The sequence below is a fragment of the Aethalodelphis obliquidens genome, unplaced genomic scaffold (assembly GCF_003676395.1).
Source record: "Aethalodelphis obliquidens isolate GAN/ISIS:26980383/991018 unplaced genomic scaffold, ASM367639v1 scaffold46, whole genome shotgun sequence".
Classification (NCBI taxonomy): domain Eukaryota; kingdom Metazoa; phylum Chordata; class Mammalia; order Artiodactyla; family Delphinidae; genus Aethalodelphis; species Aethalodelphis obliquidens.
In genome coordinates, this window is record NW_020837990.1 from 16,335,479 (window position 1) to 16,355,112 (window position 19,634).

The 19,634-nt window shown below is 40.3% G+C and overlaps 2 protein-coding genes across 2 annotated transcripts in view; both read left to right on the top strand.

Moving 5' to 3' along the window:
• Positions 1-5,690, top strand: part of SLC35F2 (solute carrier family 35 member F2) — a 49,975-nt gene extending 44,285 nt beyond the window's left edge. Inside the window, exons 7-8 of the mRNA XM_027082409.1 lie at positions 866-1,020; positions 4,644-5,690. Of these exons, the coding sequence (XP_026938210.1) occupies positions 866-1,020; positions 4,644-4,829 (341 nt within the window). The 3' untranslated portion in view covers positions 4,830-5,690. The remainder of the gene's footprint in view (positions 1-865; positions 1,021-4,643) is intronic.
• SLN (sarcolipin) overlaps positions 1-19,634 on the top strand; it is a 78,408-nt gene that overhangs the window by 12,160 nt on the left and 46,614 nt on the right. The window lies entirely within an intron of this gene.

Consider the following 19,634-nt stretch of genomic DNA (forward strand, 5'->3'; position numbering starts at 1 on the left):
CCCCCCCATAAAAGTTAATCCTTAATCTTTACCTTCAGGAATAGCCTTTCTTTACTAGGAATTCTGAACAAGACTGACCTTTGGTCACCCTAACTTTCAACTAGATCTGTATCTCGAGTCCTCAGACTTCTTGTAAAGGTTGTCTGCTTGATGTAATTTGTGAAGTATTAACCTGAATAATCTGATGGTGTGTAATCACCACCACGTTCCATTGCTACTCTCATCTGATAGGAAAGATTTGAACCTTATTTAATGATGCGTGGAAAGAAATTAAGTACTACATGAAGTGTCATTGAAATTCATTTACCATGCTTGGATGATTTCATTCAAGTAAATAACTTAGATTGCCTGTGTGTGTGTGTGTGTGTGTGTTGAGTGAGGTTGGAGAAGTGGTTGTGAAGCAGAGATAACTGCTATAAGTAGTTGCTGGCCCACATGACTAGCTCTTATGAGATGAACAAAAGATAATGGGCCTAACGACTATCTTTGATACCCTAAAAATACTTTATTTTGATTCAACCACACAAATCATGTCCAACCATGATGCCTTTTATCATTGGCATCTCTCTGCCCTGGGCAGGTGGATAACATGGGGTGATAAGAGCTGTTGACTTACACCGTAAGCAAGATTCTATGGCCTCGATCATTTAACACTCTGTTGAATTTTTTAAGTTCTTCATCATATCTTGTTATTTTTTCTGAGAGCTTTGTATGTCTTATTTGCAATACTTGCTGTTAACAAGGGGCTTTGTGGATAGTATGTTAAAGGATCAGGGAATTTTATATATCAGTCAAGCTTTAAAAGCACAGCACCTTTAACTTTTGGTTTCTTCCTATAACATTAGATATTCCATTTTTTTCACAGCCCTGCTGTTTGTAGCATTTGCCCTATGTATGTTTTGCCTGTACAGCTTCATGCCACTGGTGATTAAAGTCACTAGTGCCACTTCTGTCAACCTGGGCATCCTGACAGCTGACCTCTACAGTCTTTTCTTTGGACTCTTTCTGTTTGGCTATAAGGTGAGCAAATAGATCTTGTTCAAATCAGAACACTTTTTTGGTTTAAAAGAAGTAATGGGTTTCTTTAAGATTTTAGATCCCAAAATGAAACCTTCTCACCTTCTTGGCAAGAATTTCTTCGGACACTCTCACTCCAGGCAAATAGCATGTTAGTGTTATTATAAGAGTCTTGCTTTGAGAACTACTGCCTTAGAAATCCATCTTTCCGGGACTTCCCTGGTGGCGCAGTGGTTAAGAATCCGCCTGCCAATGCAGGGGACACGGGTTTGAGCCCTGGTCCAGGAAGATCTCATATGCCGCGGAGCAACTAAGCCCATGTGCCACAACTACTGAGCCCGTGAGCCACAACTACTGAAGCCCGTGCACCTAGAGCCCGTGCTCTGCAACAAGAGAAGCCACTGCAATGAGAAGCCTGCGCGCCACAATGAAGAGTAACCCCCGCTTGCTGCACCTAGAGAAAGCCCGCGTGCAGCAACGAAAACCCAAAACAGCCAAAAATAAATAAATAAATTTATTTATTTATTTATTTATTTATTTTTCTTTTTGCGGTATGTACGCGGGCCTCTCACCGCTGTGGCCTCTCCCGCTGCGGAGCACAGGCTCCGGACGCGCAGGCCCAGCGGCCATGGCCCACGGGCCCAGCCGCTCCGCGGCATGTGGGATCCTCCCAGACCGGGGCACGAACCCGTGTCCCCTGCATCGGCAGGCGGACTCCCAACCACTGCGCCACCAGGGAAGCCCAATAAATTTATTTTTTTAAAAAAGAAAGAAATCCATCTTTCCATAGTATAAAGCTTGTTGACTTGGCTGCTATTACAGTCATTTGAACAAATAGTTAGAATGTCGGCTGTTGCTTGATAATTTTGGTTTTAGCTGGGGATAGCGACTATATTTCTTTATCCGTGTAAAATTTTGTATCTGGGTGGAAATTGCTTGGCACTGATTTACACTGTTCCCAGGAATTGGCCAGGAACTCACAATGCCTAGTTCAGTGTGTTCTCAGAAATTTCTGCTTAAGAAGCATAAACCATTTTTGCTTTTACATGTCACAGGAACCAGCTGTTATCTTCACAAACTTGCTGGTTAAGGTATTCCTGAACTAAGACTGAAGAAGTATTTATAGCTTTTTGGTGGCATCATTAAAAAGTAACAAATGTCAAAGTGAATCAGGGAAGTGATCCTGACAGCCCTAGATTTTTTTTTTCTATGATAGCAATCATTAAGGGGTACAAAGTGGGCCTTAAAAGTGAGTTAAAAAAAAAAAAAGTGAGTTAGCTGTTCTGTGGTGCTGTTCTTGCATTTCACATGGCCACCACTAGGGGACCATGGTGTTTTTATTCTGCAGTCCAAGGCCAGTTGATGGCTACCCATACCCAGAGAAAGCTTGAGAGCTCTGCAGTATAACATGTGGCCCCACTTACCTGTGCTTTTTTTTTTTTTAACTAAACATATTGAGGTAGCTTTAGTAGTTTAACTTTTACTTTTCCCTCATTAGTAAAATAATGTCCAAGGAGGAAGTAAGGTTAAAGAAATAAAAGCTTCAAAGTGAAAGTACACTTGTCGCTACCTATTATAAGCTCCCTTAATGTACATATTTGCTTTTTAACTGTATTAACTTTAATGAGAAAAAGCCTTCTTGTGTTGTCATTTTTTTGGCCACATGACTTACACTATTATTCTCAAAAGTGGAACATGCAAACTATAAGTTCCTTGCAGTTCTTTTGCTTTATGTTTCTTTGTCCCTGCATGTCTAGCAGCTCACTCATAACTCATATCAGATTTTATTCTTTTTGGTCAAAGGCTGTTTCAAGACTTGTAGAGCAAAGAGGAGGTCTGCTGTTATCTTCAGAGTAAATTACAGAGGTGGGAAATCATTCAGAGCATAAAGACGATATCTAGGATCTTAGAAGAAATTTTTAAAGACAGCATCATAAGTTCAATATGTCACTAATTAAAAAAAATTATAGTATCTAAAATAACTTCGGCTCTGATATTTTAAAACACAGTTGAAAAAGTCATTAAACAATTTCTGTATTCATTGGTGTCAGACTCTGCCTCCTCTGGATTGATCTTGAGTAAATACTCACTGAACAGTTTAGCCACAAGAAATTTCCTGTATAGATCCAGACACAAAGGGTAAAATTTTAAAAACAGCCTCTGATTCAGGAGACTTATTATCTCACTCCCTCAGAGTCTCTCTCTTCTAATAAAGGTGGCTCCATTTAATCATGTGCCTTCTTAAGAGGAACAAGATACCTTTTTCTTATAAACATTTAAAACCACCAAACCAAACAGGACATGTTTTGAATAAGTTACTTAGGTTTTCCCACAGGTAACAGTGAACATTCTATTGGAGAGCATGATTGACCTTCATGATACTGACTTTAAAAGTTTAGGGTACTCTAAATAGCTTTAACTCCCTTTAATCTTTTCTGAATCATTTTTCCCCCCAAAAAACATTTATTCAATACCAGCTATGTGCTGGGTGCTGTGCTGAGATTGGATCCAAGAATGAAACCTGTGGAGGAAATTAGTTTGGCTGCTGCTCCGGTTGACATTATCAGTGGCTTTGCATCATCACTGAATCCAGTGGAGGCCTTCCAGCTTTGGGGAGGGCTGTAGGTATTCCATTCCTTAAAAAGTTCTAACGGTTTAAGGTTAAGAACTAATTGAGCATCTATGAAACATTAACATGTTGAAGCCAATGGTGACCCGTAGAAGCCCACACCTGGAGATGACTATAATCTACTTAATACTCATTTCAAAACCCATTTCATTTTTTCCTTCTACCTTTGGGAGTATGTCTTTTTTTAAAAAAATTAATTTATTTTATTCATTTATTTTTGGCTGCATTGGATCTTCGTTGCTGCGTGCAGGCTGTTCTCTAGTTGCGGCCAGTGGGGGCTACTCTTCATTGCGGTGTGTGGGCTTCTCATTGCAGTGGCTTCTCTTGTTGCGAAGCACAGGCTCTAGGAGCGTGGGCTTCAGTAGTTGTAGTATGCGAGCTCAGTAGATGTGGCTCACGGGCTCTACAGTGCAGGCTCAGTAGTTGTGGCACACGGGTGTAGTTGCTCTGTGGCATGTGGGATCCTCCTGGACCAGGGCTCGAACCCATGTCCCCTGCCTTGGCAGGCGGATTCCCAACCACTGCACCACCAGGGAAGCCTGGGAGTGTGTCTTACTTTTTCTTCTCTCTCATCTTCTTTCTCTTCTCCTTCTCCAAACCATTCTGTTTTCTTATTGTTTCACACCAGTGTTGTAAGCTGTGCCTAGGGTCTGAATCTGGGTCTCTCATGGTACCATGCTAAATTTTTAGTCTCTCCACTAAGTAAGTGGGACTAGTTGTGAGGTGGGATGCAGCTGGGTTATCACAGAGAAAGGCAAAAGTCCATTTCCTAAAGATCCAAGAATCCAGTTGGCTGACGTGGTGGGTGATATGGGCAGAGCTCACACATTCACCAGTACACACACACAGAACGGTTTTGGTCATTAGCATCTCCTTGGGCAACTTTCAGAAAAAAAAATTATGAGAAGGTAACCCTCAAAGCTCTGTTGACAAAAGGCAGCAGCAAAGATGTGTATGTGAGGGAGCACTGTCCACATAGCCTATTATTTCCTCCTAGTTTTCAGGACTCTACATCCTGTCTTTCACCGTCATCATGGTGGGGTTCATTCTGTACTGCTCCACTCCAACACGCACTGCAGAGCCGTTTGAAAGCAGCATGCCACCAGTTACCAGCATTGGAATCGACAACCTGGGACTGAAGCTTGAGGAGAACCTCCAGGAGGCCCACTCTGCAGTCTTGTAGCTGGAGAAGAAGGCACACACGTACACCTGGGGTTTCCTGGGAAGCTGGAAGCTGTCACCTGGATAAAGCAGAGCCTACTGCCTTGGGATACTTGGAAAATTATCAGACTCAGAGTGAATACTCTGTAGTGTTGGGTTGGATCCAGTGGTTAGATTTTACAAAGGAATACAAAATAATGTATCAAAAGTAGAAATTCCAAAATAGGGCAGAAGCCAAGGCCAGAATTGTGTTTCTGTGTGTTTGAGGGCCAATACCTATTAGTGTCAGGGAGACAAGGAGTGGGGCTCACACTGGGGTCTTAGAGGTACAAGTAGGAAAGCAGGATTGGATAGATACCTGGGTGTGAGCCAGCCTCAGGACACAGCCTGAAAGCAGGCTGTCCAGGCTGGGCTAGGTAGTCAGGAGGAGGGGCAGCCCAGGTTGGTTTTGGAGTAGGTTTCCTCATTTGGAGGCATCTGAGTTTTGTCCTGCTGAGGCAGTTATTGTCCTTGTACAAGCCTCGTGGCCTTTAGGCCACTAGATGAGGTCTGGTGACTGATTGCACATGTTGGGAACATGGGTGGGCAGTACTTGAGAAATCCTGAGATACAACTGTGAGTACCATAGAAGCCGTAGAGTACAGTAAACCTAGGAACCTTCTCCCAATTGTTATTATGCTACTTCTTAGCAAATAATGTGCCATGAGATTTTTATGATACTTCTTCAATACAGAGTGTTAATATGTAGCATCATTATGATATCAACTACTAGTATGCCACTTTACAAAAACTCTGTATGTAAACTTTTTTAGGTAAAAATATAATAAAGAAATTGAGGGTAAGTGTTCATATTATTAAAAGATTTTGATTTCATGGAAATATATTTACTGTGTGGTTTTTTTGATTACCTAATTCCCCTTGTGGATTTTAAATGACTTAATATATTCAAGCTTTCCTCATATCCAACTTTTCAGAATCATGTCTTCTTAAGGCGAAGCAAACCTATCTATTTGGGGCTCTGCCAGAATGGAGGGGAAATCAGAGTAAGCTCCCAGATCATTTTCTGGAATAAACATTTAAAAATGTTTAATGGGTTTTTAAAAAAACCTTTTTGAGTGAAATAACCTTTCATTTCCTGCAGCCAATTAAAACTGATATTTGGTTTTCACTCCTTACCATTAACAACTGTCAGTGAGTGGAAAAAGATTATGTTAAAATGTTTGGCCTTTTGGGGAAGACTTCCAGTTTGATTAATACACTGATTATTTCTTAAAATATCTTGCTTAATAATAAACCGGTATATATAGGGATAGTGGTGAAGTAGAGAATCTCAGGTGACAATATCCCACATGTCTGTCGAGGCTAAGCTCAAATGTCATCTCTACTATGAAGCCTTTTTTAGGCCATCTGGGCTGGGTCCCCCACCTCCTCTAGGTTCCCAGGGCCCTTGCTTGTTCACATCTTCCTCGTAGCACTTATTGAATTGAGGTGTTGCTGTTTACCTGCCTCTCCTCACCACGGGTTGAGCTCTTCCAGGTCAACAGCCTTTTATCATCTTTCTAGTCCTTTGGTCATCTTACTTCTTGAGTGATTATTAAATGAACTTTGTCTTTGGTCTCAGTTCGGAACATTTAAGGGGAGATTGATCTAAAGTAAGGCCTTTTATGCAGATACATGTCTGTAGGGAGTAAGTTATCCTACCCTACTCTCTTTCTACCCATCACCCTTAATCCTGGTGTTTCCCCTTGCTTGCTCCCTTTGGAAAGGGGCAGAGGAGTTCCAATCTGGGCATCCCAAATTAAAACTCAGAATAGTGTTCCAAAGAAGCAATTCTATGAATGACATTCAGCAACTGAGTAATAGTACTGCAAGGCTGTGCAAGGTTTAAGGAAGTTGTGAAGACTGTCAGTTTAACCAGCCTGCATAATACCACTTTCATGGAAGATGTGTCTTCAAAAATCTGGCTTACACACGAGCTTCTTATTTATTTATTTATTTATGGCTGCATTGGGTCTTTGTTGCTGCGCGCGGGCTTTCCTCTAGTTGCAGCGAGCGGGGGCCACTCTTCTTTGCGGTGCGCAGGCTTCTCACTGCGGTGGCTTCTCTTGTTGAGGAGCGTGGGCTCTAGGTGCGTGGGCTTCAGTAGTTGTGATGCACGGGCTCAGTAGTTGTGGCTCGCGGGCTCTAGAGCGCAGGCTCAGTAGTTGTGGCGCACAGGCTTAGTTGCTCCGTGGAATGTGGGTTCCCAGACCAGGGCTTGAACCCGTGCCCCCTGCATTGGCAGATGGATCCTTAACAAGTGACCACCAGGGAAGCCCGACACACAAGCTTTTGAAACACAACACGTTCTTAAGTTGAAAACCTCCTATAAATTCTTTCTCAGCCTATTAGAGCAATATCGATTTTTCTATATTTTTTGTAGATATTTGTGCCATTAAAAAAAATATCCTGCTGAATAATATAATAGAGTTGCTAGGTCATTCCCTAGTGTTGTATAGGGGTAATAACTTGTGCAATTGGACTGTGGTAACACTGTAAGAAGAGAGGGCTTTGCTGGCGTCATTTTCGTTATTTGCGTTTTGAATCTAGGTTCTCTTTTGTGGATGAGTAGTTAACATTTCTCACCTTTCTGATACCAATGTCTCACAGAGAATTGGTATGTAAGATCAGTATTTCCAGCAGGTGGCGCTTTAACAATTATAAAAAAGACCTGTGACATAATCTTTCATTTTGTAGTGCCTCCATAACGTTCTGTTAAATCAAAGTGTTTTGTTTTAAAAGAGGGTATTATGATGACTGTCCTCAGCAGCGATTGCCTTTGATTAACAGTTGAAGAATGCAGGTGTCAGAAAAGTTGAAATATCCTTTGCAGGTCACATAGTTTGATGGCTAAAGTGAATACAGGATCCAGGATTCCCTTCAGTTTAGTTGGCAGCCTGAAGTTCCCACTGCTTCATGAAACTGAGTTCTGAGGGGGCCGTAGTCCCTGTGGAATGTACCTCCAGTGAGTGGAACTGGGAAGATTTTCCATAAAAACTAGCTTGATGGTGCAGTTTTCTCTGCGGCTCTGGAGCCTGCCCTTTTAAGAAGCTGTAGACATGCATCTCTGTGAGGTGTTCTGTATGCCTAGTCACGATTCTCTTTTCTGTCGTTATTATGGTAATGTACCATTTTCATCCACATTTAATCACTTAGTATCTGGATATATCCTCAGCCCTCAAAAGATACCAATAAATCAGGGAAATTCAGCAAATAGCCACTTAGCTTATTAAAAGGCAAGAGATTTATGAGGAAATTAGGTAATGCTGAACATGCAGTTCTTCAATAGTATTTTTATAAAGAGTGTTTTGAGAAGTCTGTCTATGTATATGTGGAATATCGAGAGGAGTAAAGCCTCTTTAGGATAGCAAAATTTTACCTGTAGGATTTAATGTCCCAAAGTTTCTTCCCCCAATGCTTTCTTCATACACTTTGTTCCTGGTTTAAATATTGCCCTCTTTAGCAATCTTAAAGTGCAGACACTTCTGGAGAAGAAAATTGGAAAGGGGAGAGAAATGATATGAATAAAAAACATGGGCCATTTGAACAATTATTGGCTCCAACTTACCATAACAAGCATTCAGATGGTGCCATATAATCATCACTCAATGAGGTATTCTTCACAGCCTGCCCAGTGGGGAGGCCAGACTCTATATACCAGGTAAGATGTAGAGGACTTGCAGTGCTAGTAGCCGGAGCTTGGAGTCCCACTTTCCTTGACCTCAGATGTTGCCTTCTTTCTGCTTGGTGACAGTGCTTTTCCACTTTTCCCTGAGTGTTTCACATTCTTTCAGATTCATATTCTGACTTTGGTCTTGTGGTCCCATGTGGGACCTTATCCACCTTGGTCTTCATAAAAAGTCCAGTGCAGGTACCTTTACATGATGGGACACACACAGACACACACACCACCATCACCACCATCATCAACTCCTATGTAGACCACTCCCCCCGACATCTTATTTTTCCAGAAATTGCAGTTGTTGATAAGATTGGTTGCAGCAGTTTCAGGGAATCTGCCCTCACCCCTGACACACATCCAGAGGCATTTCTATAGAACTTCAGTTTCCTGGTCCAGCTGTTGGATTAAGTGTACAGGCATACCCCATTTTATTGTACTTTGCTTTATTGTGTTTTGCTGATATCACGGTTTTTTACAAATTGAAGGTTTGTGGCAACCCTGTATTGAGCAAGTATATTAGCACCATTTTTTCCAACAGCAATTGCTTACTTCATGTTTCTGTGTCACATTTTGGAATTCTCACAATATTTCAAATTTTTTGTTATTATATATTTGTCATGGTGATCTGTGATCAGTGATCTTTGGTATTACTGTTGTAATTGTTTCAGGCGCCATGAACTGTGCCCATATAAGATAGTGAATTTAATTGATAAATGTTGTGAGTATTCTGACTATTCCACCAACCAGCCATTCTTCTGTCTCTCTCCCTCAGCCTCACTATTACCTGAGACACAATAATATTGAAATTTGGTCTATTAATAACCCTACAGTGGCCTCTAAGTGTTCAAGTGAAAGGAAGAGTCACATGTCTCTCACTTTAAATCAAAAGCTAGAAATGATTAAGCTTAGTGAGGAAGGCATGTTGAAAGCTGAAAAAACTAGGCTTCTTGAGCCAAACAGCCAAGTCGTGACTGCAGAGGAAAAGTTCTTGAAGGAAATTATGTGCTACTCCAGTGAACACATGAATGATAAAAAAGCGTAACAGCCTTATTGCTGATATGCCGAAGATTTTGATGGCCTGGATAGAAGATCAAACCAGTCACAACATTCCCCTAAACCAAAGACCAATCCAGAGCAAGGCCCTAACTCTCTTCAATTCTGTGAAGGCTGATACAGGTTAGGAAGCTGCAGCAGAAAAGCTTGCAGTTGACAGAGGTTGGTTCACGAGGTTTAAGACAAGAAGCCAGCTCCATAACATGAAAGTGCAAGGTGACTCAGTAAGTGCTGATGTAGAAGCTGCAGCAAGTTATCCAAAAGATTAGCTAAGATAATTCATGAATGTGGCTCCTCTAAACAACAGATTTTCAATGTAGATGAAAGAGCCTTCTGCTGGAAGAAGATGCCATCTAGGGCTTTCAATAGCTAGAGAAGAGAAATCATTGCCTGGCTTCAAAGCTTCAAAGGACAGGCTGACTCTCTTATTAGGGGTCTTTTTGAAACAAGTTCTACTGTGGGTAAAATGCTATCAAACAGCATTGCATGCTACAGAGAAATCATTCATGAAAGTAAGAGTAAAGTGATGCAGCAAACTTCATTGTTGCCTTATATTAAGAAATTGCCATGGCCGCCCCAAACTTTAGCAACCACCACCCTGATCAGTTGGCAGCCATTAACATTGAGGCAAGACCCTCCACCAGCAAACAGATTATGACTTGCTGAAGCCTCTGATGATGCTTAGCACTTTTTAGCAATAAAGTATTTTAAAATTAAGCTATATACATTGTTTTCTTAGACACGATACTATTGCACACTTAACTGACTACAAGTAACTTTTATATGCACTGGGAAACCAGAAAAAATTGTGTGACTCGCTTTATTGTGATATTTGCTCTATTGCAGAGGACTGGAATCAAATCCGTAATATCTCCAAGATATGCCTGTATATAGTGACTACTTGGATACAGTTGGTATACAAAATTTATTTGGTCTCCCATCAATTTAGAGCATTCAATAGGAGGGGGATGGTCAAGTCTTAATATCTGATCTGATAACTAAAGTGTGAGACATGCCAGAGCAGGGGGATTTGGCTTAGTTGAGAGCTAAATTTGGCAGGTAAGCACAGTCCTGAGAACTCTTTGGTCATGATGTAGAAACATGGTTCAAGTCCACATCTCCTTGTGGAGAGCAGTGCAGAAGGAATCTAGGCTAGGCCAAAGGACACTGTCTGGGAGATCTATTTGCAGAGAGCAGGGAACTCTCAAATTGCCTGGAGTTCAGTGACCACATGCTAATCCTTTAGAGGAAGGCTGGCTAGATTATGGGAGGACACTCACATAGATCTCCCAAACAGGGAGGCAGGGGGCAGGGAGAAGAAACTGGGGAAGGTGTGAGTCCTAGGTCCCTGGTACTAGGATGAGTTCAAGAAAAGTAACTGGGGGCATCAAAGACAGACAACTCAATTTGGCCCTCAAATAGGCCTGTGGCCTTAGAATGTTCTTTAACCTTCTAACATGTACATTTCTCCAGTTGACTATCCTACCATTAAGCTCAGTAAATTGAACTGAAGCACATCATGGTTTCTATCCCCTTCACTTCATCATCTGCCTCACCTTTTAACATAGCAGGTGGAGAAATGTCCCTTTTAGAAGGTTAAAGAACATTCTAAGGCCACAGGCCTATTTGGGGACCAATTTATAACAATTAAAAACAATACCTTTCCATTTGGTTATCCTCTTAATTTTCTTCCCTCGTTACTAATTTTGCTGTTTCAACAGTGATAGATAATGCAGTTGGGAATAATTCATGTGTTTTCAACTGAGTGGGACAAGAGAGGAAGGGCTACGAGCGCTCCGAGAAGGGAGAGAACCCTGTGGACTCCATCTACTAGGAGGAGGAGATGGACTTGAGCTGAAGCTTGGACAAAGTGTTAAGTACAAAAAGAAGAAGTAGAAGAAGGACTTGCCCCTGATATAATTAAATAATTATTATTTAGGTGCATGGAGAATTATGAGCTTTAAGCATTGACACTCAAGAACAACCATTTGACAGTACTTGATTTGGTAGCATTCAAGCCTGCCAGAGAGTGTTTTTAGACCTTAGGAATTTGAAAATAAGTTCTGAGCTTCAGTGTTTGGCTGCTTCCCAGACACAGGCCTGCTACCCAGGGAACTATTAGAAATGCCAGCCAGAATAATGTGCTGCTATATTAAACCCTGAGAGAGATGGAGTTCTTCATCTACAGCTTAAAAAAAACATTAACCAAAAAGCAACCAAACCAAAAAACTCCTGGGTGAATTGGAGTTCACAAATAGATTGGCAAACCTGACCAGAGAGCTCTTCTGGAGGAAACCATCAGCCTTGGGATCACAAAGCAGCTGGCATAGTGATTGTGAGCACAGTTGGGTACAATCCTGGCTCTTCCTATTGCTGAGTGAGCCTCAGGCAAGTGATTTCATTTGTGTGTCTCTGTTTTCTCATCTGAAAATGTGAAGATTAGGTGAGAGAATGCACGTCAAGTGTTGAGCACATGAGGTACTGCCCCTCTGGCAATGTTTGGGGCCCACTGTCCTCTGAGGGGGCCGGTTCTGCCTACCTGGGCTTGCAGTCACTCTCTTCATACACTTCCGCTATTTCAAGTTTCATAATCTCGCTACCTTCTTTGTTATCTTAAGACACCCAGCTGTTTCTGCAGTTGACAGTGAAGGAGGAAGATCTAAAAATAAAGGAAGTGCAAAGTAACTTGTCATTATTAATGTCACAAATATAAACTGCTCCATAAAATGGGGGCACAGTTACGTCTCATTTATTTTACTAATGAATTATTCTAGAACTCATAATCCTATTAGTAAGAAGTTCTCTTTTTAGGGGCTCTCCCCATTCCCTGAATTACCTGAAAACACAGGGGCTTCAGCAATTCCAAATGGTTGAGGGGTGCTTTCATTCAACTTTTGTACCAGGTAGGCTGGAGTGCTTATCCTGCATTTCTGTTCCAGATTGTCCTGATGGTAGATCCTTTGCAATGTGGCACTTCATGCACTCCATCAACCAACTTTTCTTTTGTCAAATTGTTTATCATTGATAATTTACTCTAAATGCCATGATTTTAGCAATTGACCCTCGGTTTGTTTTTTGATTTTGGAGGAGTTGAAAGCCCTCCAAGTCCATATTCAATGATCTCCAGACCGACATGCGAATGGAAAATATCGCCAGGTATAGGGAGTATCCTTCTATTACTATATCTCCTACCAATACAGCAAATGATTCACCTATCAAATGTATAGCACAAGCAACTGCATTCCTCCATTCAGAATGTCCTACTGTATTTCTGTTACTTCCCTACCTTCAAGAAGGCTAAGGACCAGTTCAAGAAGTTTTCTTGTAAGTATCTGACCTCAGGTACAACTGTTCAAGTGACATATGTACCAGGTCTCCCCCATTACTTACATACTTCCCTATTGTGCTAACTAAAATGTGGGGTGCTACTACCTGGGGCCTTTTGAGATAACAGAGATTGTCAGTCCGGTGGCCTTCCATTAACAAGAATGCTTACTACAGCTTTAATCATAATAGCAAAATGTTGGCAACAATTGATCCATCAAAAGGAGAAAGGATTTATAAATTTTGGTATATTTGCAAATGTACTACCACTCAGAAATAAAAAAGTACACACTGATGATAAATGTAATAACATGAATACAAAATATTATATGAGTGAAAGAAGTCAGTAACAAAAGAGTACATAATGTATGATTCCATTTATATGAAGTTCAAAAGCTAATTTATGGGAATAGAAATTGGAATGGTGGCTGCCTCAAGGCAGCACAAGGGTTTTTGGAAGGGGCATGAAGGAACTTTCTAGGATAATGGAAATATTCTACATCTTGCCAGGGAGTATTGATTACCTGGTTATCTAATAGTCTTTTTTTTTTTTTAACATCTTTACTGGAGTATAATTGCTTTACAATGGTGTGTTAGTTTCTGCTTTATAACAAAGTGAATCAGCTATACATATACATACATCCCCATATCCCCTCCCTCTTGCGTATCCCTCCCACCATCCCTATCCCAACCCTGTAGGTGGTCACAAAGCACTGAGCTGATCTCCCTGTGCTATGTGGCTGCTTCCCCCTAGCTATATATTTTACATTTAGTAGTATATATAAGTCCATGCCACTCTCTCACTTCGTCCCAGCTTTCCCTTCCCCCTCCCCAAGTCCTCAAGTCCATTGTCTACGTCTGCGTCTTTATTCCTGTCCTGCCCCTAGGTTCGTCAAAAGGATTGTTTTTGTTTTAGATTCCATATATATGTGTTAGCATACGGTATTTGTTTTTCTCTTTCTGACTTACTTCACTCTGTATGACAGACTCTAAGTCCATCCACCTCACTGCAAATAACTCAATTTCGTTTCCTTTTATGGCTGAGTAATATTTCATTGTATATATGTGCCACATCTTCTTTATCCATTAATCTGTGATGGACACTTAGGTTGCTTCCATGTCCTGGCTATTGTAAATAGAGCTGCAATGAACATTGTGGTACATGACTCTTTTTGAATTAATGGTTTTCTCAGGGTATATGCCCAGTAGTGGGATTGCTGTGTCGTATGGTAGTTCTATTTGTAGTTTTTTAAGTAACCTCCAAACTGTTCTCCATAGTGGCTGTACCAATTTACATTCCCAGCAACAGTGCAAGAGGGTTCCCCTTTCTCCACATCCTCTCCAGCATTTATTGTTTGTAGATTTTTTGATGATGGCCATTCTGACTGGTGTGAGGTGGTACCTTATTGTAGTTTTGATTTGTATTTCTCTAATGATGAATGATGTTGAGCATTCTTTCATGTGTTTGTTGGCAATCTGTATATCTTCTTTGGAGAAATGTTTATTTAGGTCTTCTGCCCATTTTTGGATTGGGTTGTTTGTTTTTTTGTTATTGAGCTGCATGAGCTGCTTGTAAATTTTGGAGATTAATCCTTTGTCAGTTGCTTCATTTGTATATATTTTCTCCCATTCTGAGGGCTGTCTCTTCGTCTTGTTTATGATTTCCTTTGCTGTGCAAAAGCTTTTAAATTTCATTAGGTCCAATTTGTTTATTTTTGTTTTCATTTCTCTAGGAGGTGGGTCAAAAAGGATCTTGCTGTGATTTATGTCATAGAGTGTTCTACCTATGTTTTCCTCTAAAAGTTTTATAGTGTCTGGCCTTACATTTCGGTCTTTAATCCATTTTGAGTTTATTTTTGTGTATGGTGTTAGGGAATTTCTAATTTCATTCCTTTGCATGTGGCTGCCCAGTTTTCCCAACAACACTTATTGAAGAGGCTGTCTTCTCCATTGTATATTCTTGCCTCCTTTGTCAAAGATAAGGTGACCATATGTGCGTTGGTTAATCTCTGGGCTTTCTATCCTGTTCCATTGATCTATATTTCTGGTTTTGTGCCAGTACCATACTGTCTTGATTACTGTAGCTTTGTAGTATAGTCTGAAGTCCAGGAGCCTGATTCCTCCAGATCTGTTTTTCGTTCTCAAGATTGCTTTGGCTATTTCGGGTCTTTTGTGTTTCCATACAAATTGTGAGATTTTTTGTTCTTGTTCTGTGAAAAATGCCATTGGTAGTTTGATAGGGATTGCATTGAATCTGTAAATTGCTTTGGGTAGTAGAGTCATTTTCACAATGTTGATTCTTCCAATCCAAGAATATGGTATATCTCTCCACCTGTTTGTATCATCTTTAATTTCTTTCATCAGTGCCTTACAGTTTTCTGCATACAAGTCTTTTGTCTCCTTAGGTAGGTTTATTCCGATGTATTTTATTCTTTTTGTTGCAGTGGTAAATGGGAGTGTTTCCTTAATTTCTCTTTCAGATTTTTCATCATTAGTGTATAAGTATGCAAGAGATTTCTGTGCACTAATTTTGCATCCTGCTACTTTACCAAATTTTTAGGATGCAAACAGTGACAGTTTTACTTCTTCTTTTCTGATTTGGATTCCTTTTCTTTCTTTTTCTTCTCTGATTGCCATGGTTAAACTTTCAAAACTATGTTGAATAATAGTGGTGAGAGTGGGCAACCTTGTCTTCTTCCCGATCTTAGAGGAAATGGTTCCAGTTTTTCACCATTGAGAACAACATTGGCTGTGGGTTTGTAATATATAGCCTTTATCATGTTGAGGTAGGTTCCCTCTATGACTACTTTCTGGAGAGTTTTTACCATAAATCGGTGTTGAATTTTGTCAAAAGCTTTTTCTGCATCTATTGAGATTATCATATAGTTTTTATCCTTCAACTTGTTAATATGGTGTATGACATCGATTGATTTGCTTATATATTGAAGAATCCTTGCATTCCTGGGATAAACCCCATTTGATCATGGTGTATGATCCTTTTAATGTGCTGTTGGATTCTGCTTGCTAGTATTTTGTTGAGGATTTTTGCATCTATGTTCATCAGTGATATTGGCCCGTAGTTTTCTTTCTTTGTGACATCTTTGTCTGGTTTTCGTATCATGGTGATGGAGGCCTTGTAGAATGAGTTTGGGAGTGTTCCTCCCTCTGCTATGTTTTGGAAAAGTTTGAGAAGGATAGGTGTTAGCTCTTCTCTAAATGTTTGATAGAATTCGCCTGTGAAACCATCTGGTCCTGGGCTTTTGTTTGTTGGAAGATTTTTAATCACAGTTTCAATTTCAGCGCTTGTGATTGGTCTGTTCATATTTTCTATTTCTTCCTGGTTCAGTCTCGGCAAGTTGTGCATTTCTAAGAATTTGTCCATTTCTTCCAGGTTGTCCATTTTATTGGCATATAGTTGCCTGTAGTAATCTCTCATGATCCTTTTTATTTCTGCAGTGCCAGTTGTTACTTCTCCTTTTTCATTTCTAATTCTATTGATTTGAGTCTACTCCCTTTTTTTCTTGATGAGTCTGACTAATGGTTTATCAATTTTGTTTAACTTCTCAAAGAACCAGCTTTTAGTTTTATTGATCTTTGCTATTGTTTCCTTCATTTCTTTTTCATTTATGTCTGATCTGGTCTTTATGATTTCTTTCCTTCTGCTAACTTTGGGGTTTGTTTTCTTCTTTTCTTCTAATTGCCTAAGGTGTAATGTTAGGTTGTTTATTTGAGATTTTTCTTGTTTCTTGAGGTAGGATTGTATTGCTATAAACTTCCCACTTAGAACTGCTTTTGCTGCACCCCACAGGTTTTGGGTCTCTGTGTTTTCTTTGTCATTTGTTTCTAGGTATTTTTTGATTTCCTCTTTGATTTCTTCAGTGATCTCTTGGTAATTTAGTAGTGTATTGTTAGCCTCCATGTGTTTGGTTCTTTTACAGTTTTTTTCTTGTAGTTGATACCTAGTGTCATATTGTTGTGGTCAGAAAAGATGCTTGATATGATTTCACTTTTCTTAAATTTACTGAGGCTTGATTTGTGACCCAAGATATGAACTATCCTGGAGAATGTTCCATGAGCACTAGAGAAGAGAGTGTATTCTGTTGGTTTTGGATGGAATGTCCTATGAATATCAGTTATGTCCATCTTGTCAAATGTGTCATTTAAAACTTGTGTTTCCTTATTTATTTTCATTTTTGATGATCTGTCCTTTGGTGAAAGTGGGGTGTTAAAGTCCTCTAATATGATTGTGTTACTGTGCATTTCCCCTTTTATGGCTATTAGCATTTGCCTTATGTATTGAGGTACTCCTATGTTGCATGCATAAATACTTACAATTGTTATATCTTCTTCTTGGATTGATCTCTTAATCATTATGTAGTGTCCTTCTTTGTCTCTTGTAATAGTCTTTGTTTTAAAGTCTATTTTTTCTGATATGAGAATTGCTACTCCAGCTTTCTTTTGGTTTCCATTTGCATGGAATATCTTTTTCCTCTCCCTTCACTTTGTCTGTATGTGTCCCTAGGTCTGAGGTAGGTCTCTTGTAGACACCATATATACGGGTCTTGTTTTTATTTTTATTATTTTTTTTTGTGATACACGGGCCTCTCACTGTTGTGGCCTCTCCCGTTGTGGAGCACAGGCTCCGGACGTGCAGGCTCAGCGGCCATGGCTCACGGGCCCAGCCACTCCGCGGCACGTGGTATCTTCCCGGACCAGGGCATGAACCTGTGTCCCCTGAGTCCATTGGCAGGTGGACTCTCAACCACTGCGCCACCAGGGAAGCCCCAGGTCTTGTTTTTGTAGCTATTCAGCCAGTCTATGTCTTTTGGTTGGAGCATTTAATCCATTTACATTTAAGGTAGTTATTGATATGTATGTTCCTATTCCCATTTTCTTAGTTGTTTTGGGTTTGTTATTGTAGGTCTTTCCCTTCTCTTGTGTTTCCTGCCTACAGAAGTTCCTTTAGCATTTGTTGTAAAGCTGGTTTGGTGGTACTGAATTCTCTCAGCTTTGCTTTTCTGTAAAGGTTTTAATTTCTCTGTCAAATCTGAATGAGATCTTCGCTGGGTAGAGTAATCTTGGTTGTAGGTTTTTCCCTTACATCACTTTAAATATGTCCTGCCACTCCCTTCTGGCTTGCAGAGTTTCTGCTGAAAGATCAGCTGTTAACCTTTTGGAGATTCCCTTGTGTGTTATTTGTTGTTTTTCCCTTGCTGCTTTTAATATTTTTTTTTGTATTTAATTTTTGATAGTTTGATTAATATGTGTCTTGGCATGTTTCTCCTTGGATTTATCCTGTGTGGGACTCTCTGTGCTACCTGGACTTGATTGACTATTTCCTTTCCCATACTAGGGAAGTTTTCAACTATAATCTCTTAAAATATTTTCTCAGTACATTTCTTTTTCTGGGAACCCGATAATTCGAATGTTTGTGTGTTTAATGTTGTCCCAGAAGGTCTCTAAGACTGTCCTCAATTCTTTTCATTCTTTTTTCTTTATTCTGCTCTGTGGTAGTTATTTCCACTATTTTATCTTCCAGGTCACTTATCCGGTCTTCTACCTCAGTTATTCTGCTATTGATTCCTTCTAGAGAATTTTTAATTTCATTTACTGTGTTGTTCATCAAATCCCAGCTCTCTTATTTACTGGCTTAAATCGTAGGCAAGTTACTTAACCTCTTTGAGCCTTTTCTTCATCTGCAAAATGAGAAGGATAATCATGCCTATAACCCCATGGGATTAAACTGTCAACACATCTTAAGCTCTTAGAACAAGTCCTGGCATATAGCAAGTGCTCAGCACACTATTTGTTGTGTTTATTATCTCTGTGACCTTAGGTAAAGTTATCATATAAAGAAGGGCTTTTATTTACTTAGAATGTGGTTGTACTCTAAAAAATATGTACTTCGTAGATTTCTATGAGGATTAAAGAATGGTGCCTGAGGGACTTCCCTGGTGTTGCAGTGGTTAAGACTCTGTGCTCCCAGTGCAGGGGGCCTGTGTTCAATCCCTGGTCTGGGAACTAGATTCCACATGCATGCGGCAACTAAGAGTTTGCCTGCCACGACTAAGGAGCCCATGTGCCGCAACTAAGGAGTCCGCCTACCACAAATAAGACCCAGCGCAACCAAATAAATAAATAAATATTAAAAAAAAAAAGAATGGTGCCTGACAGTAAGTATTCAAAAAAACAAAATAAAAAACCTCCCTTTTGGATAATGTGAGGGAATTCCTTAGAAACTTGGAATGGAATTGTGCGGTGGTTCAGTATTCAGGTTTTGGAGAAACACCTGGATTTGAATCTCATATATATATTTTTTAAGGGCGTATGCGTTTTTTTTTCTTTGTTTGTTTTAAAGATGTTGGGGGTAGGAGTTTTATTAATTAATTAATTAATTATTGCTGTGTTGGGTCTTCATTTCTGTGTGAGGGCTTTCTCTAGTTGTGTCAAGTGAGGGCCACTCTTCATCGCGGTGCATGGGCCTCTCACTATCGCGGCCTCTCTTGCTGTGGAGCACAGGCTCCAGACACACAGGCTCAGTAGTTGTGGCTTACGGGCCTAGTTGCTCCATGGCATGTGGGATCCTCCCAGACCAGGGCTCGAACCCGTGTCCCCTGCATTAGCAGGCAGATTCTCAACCACTGTGCCACCAGGGAAGCCCTGAATCTCATATATTTTTTGTGACTTTGGGTAAGTTACTTAATCTCTCTGAGCCTCAGCACTCTCACC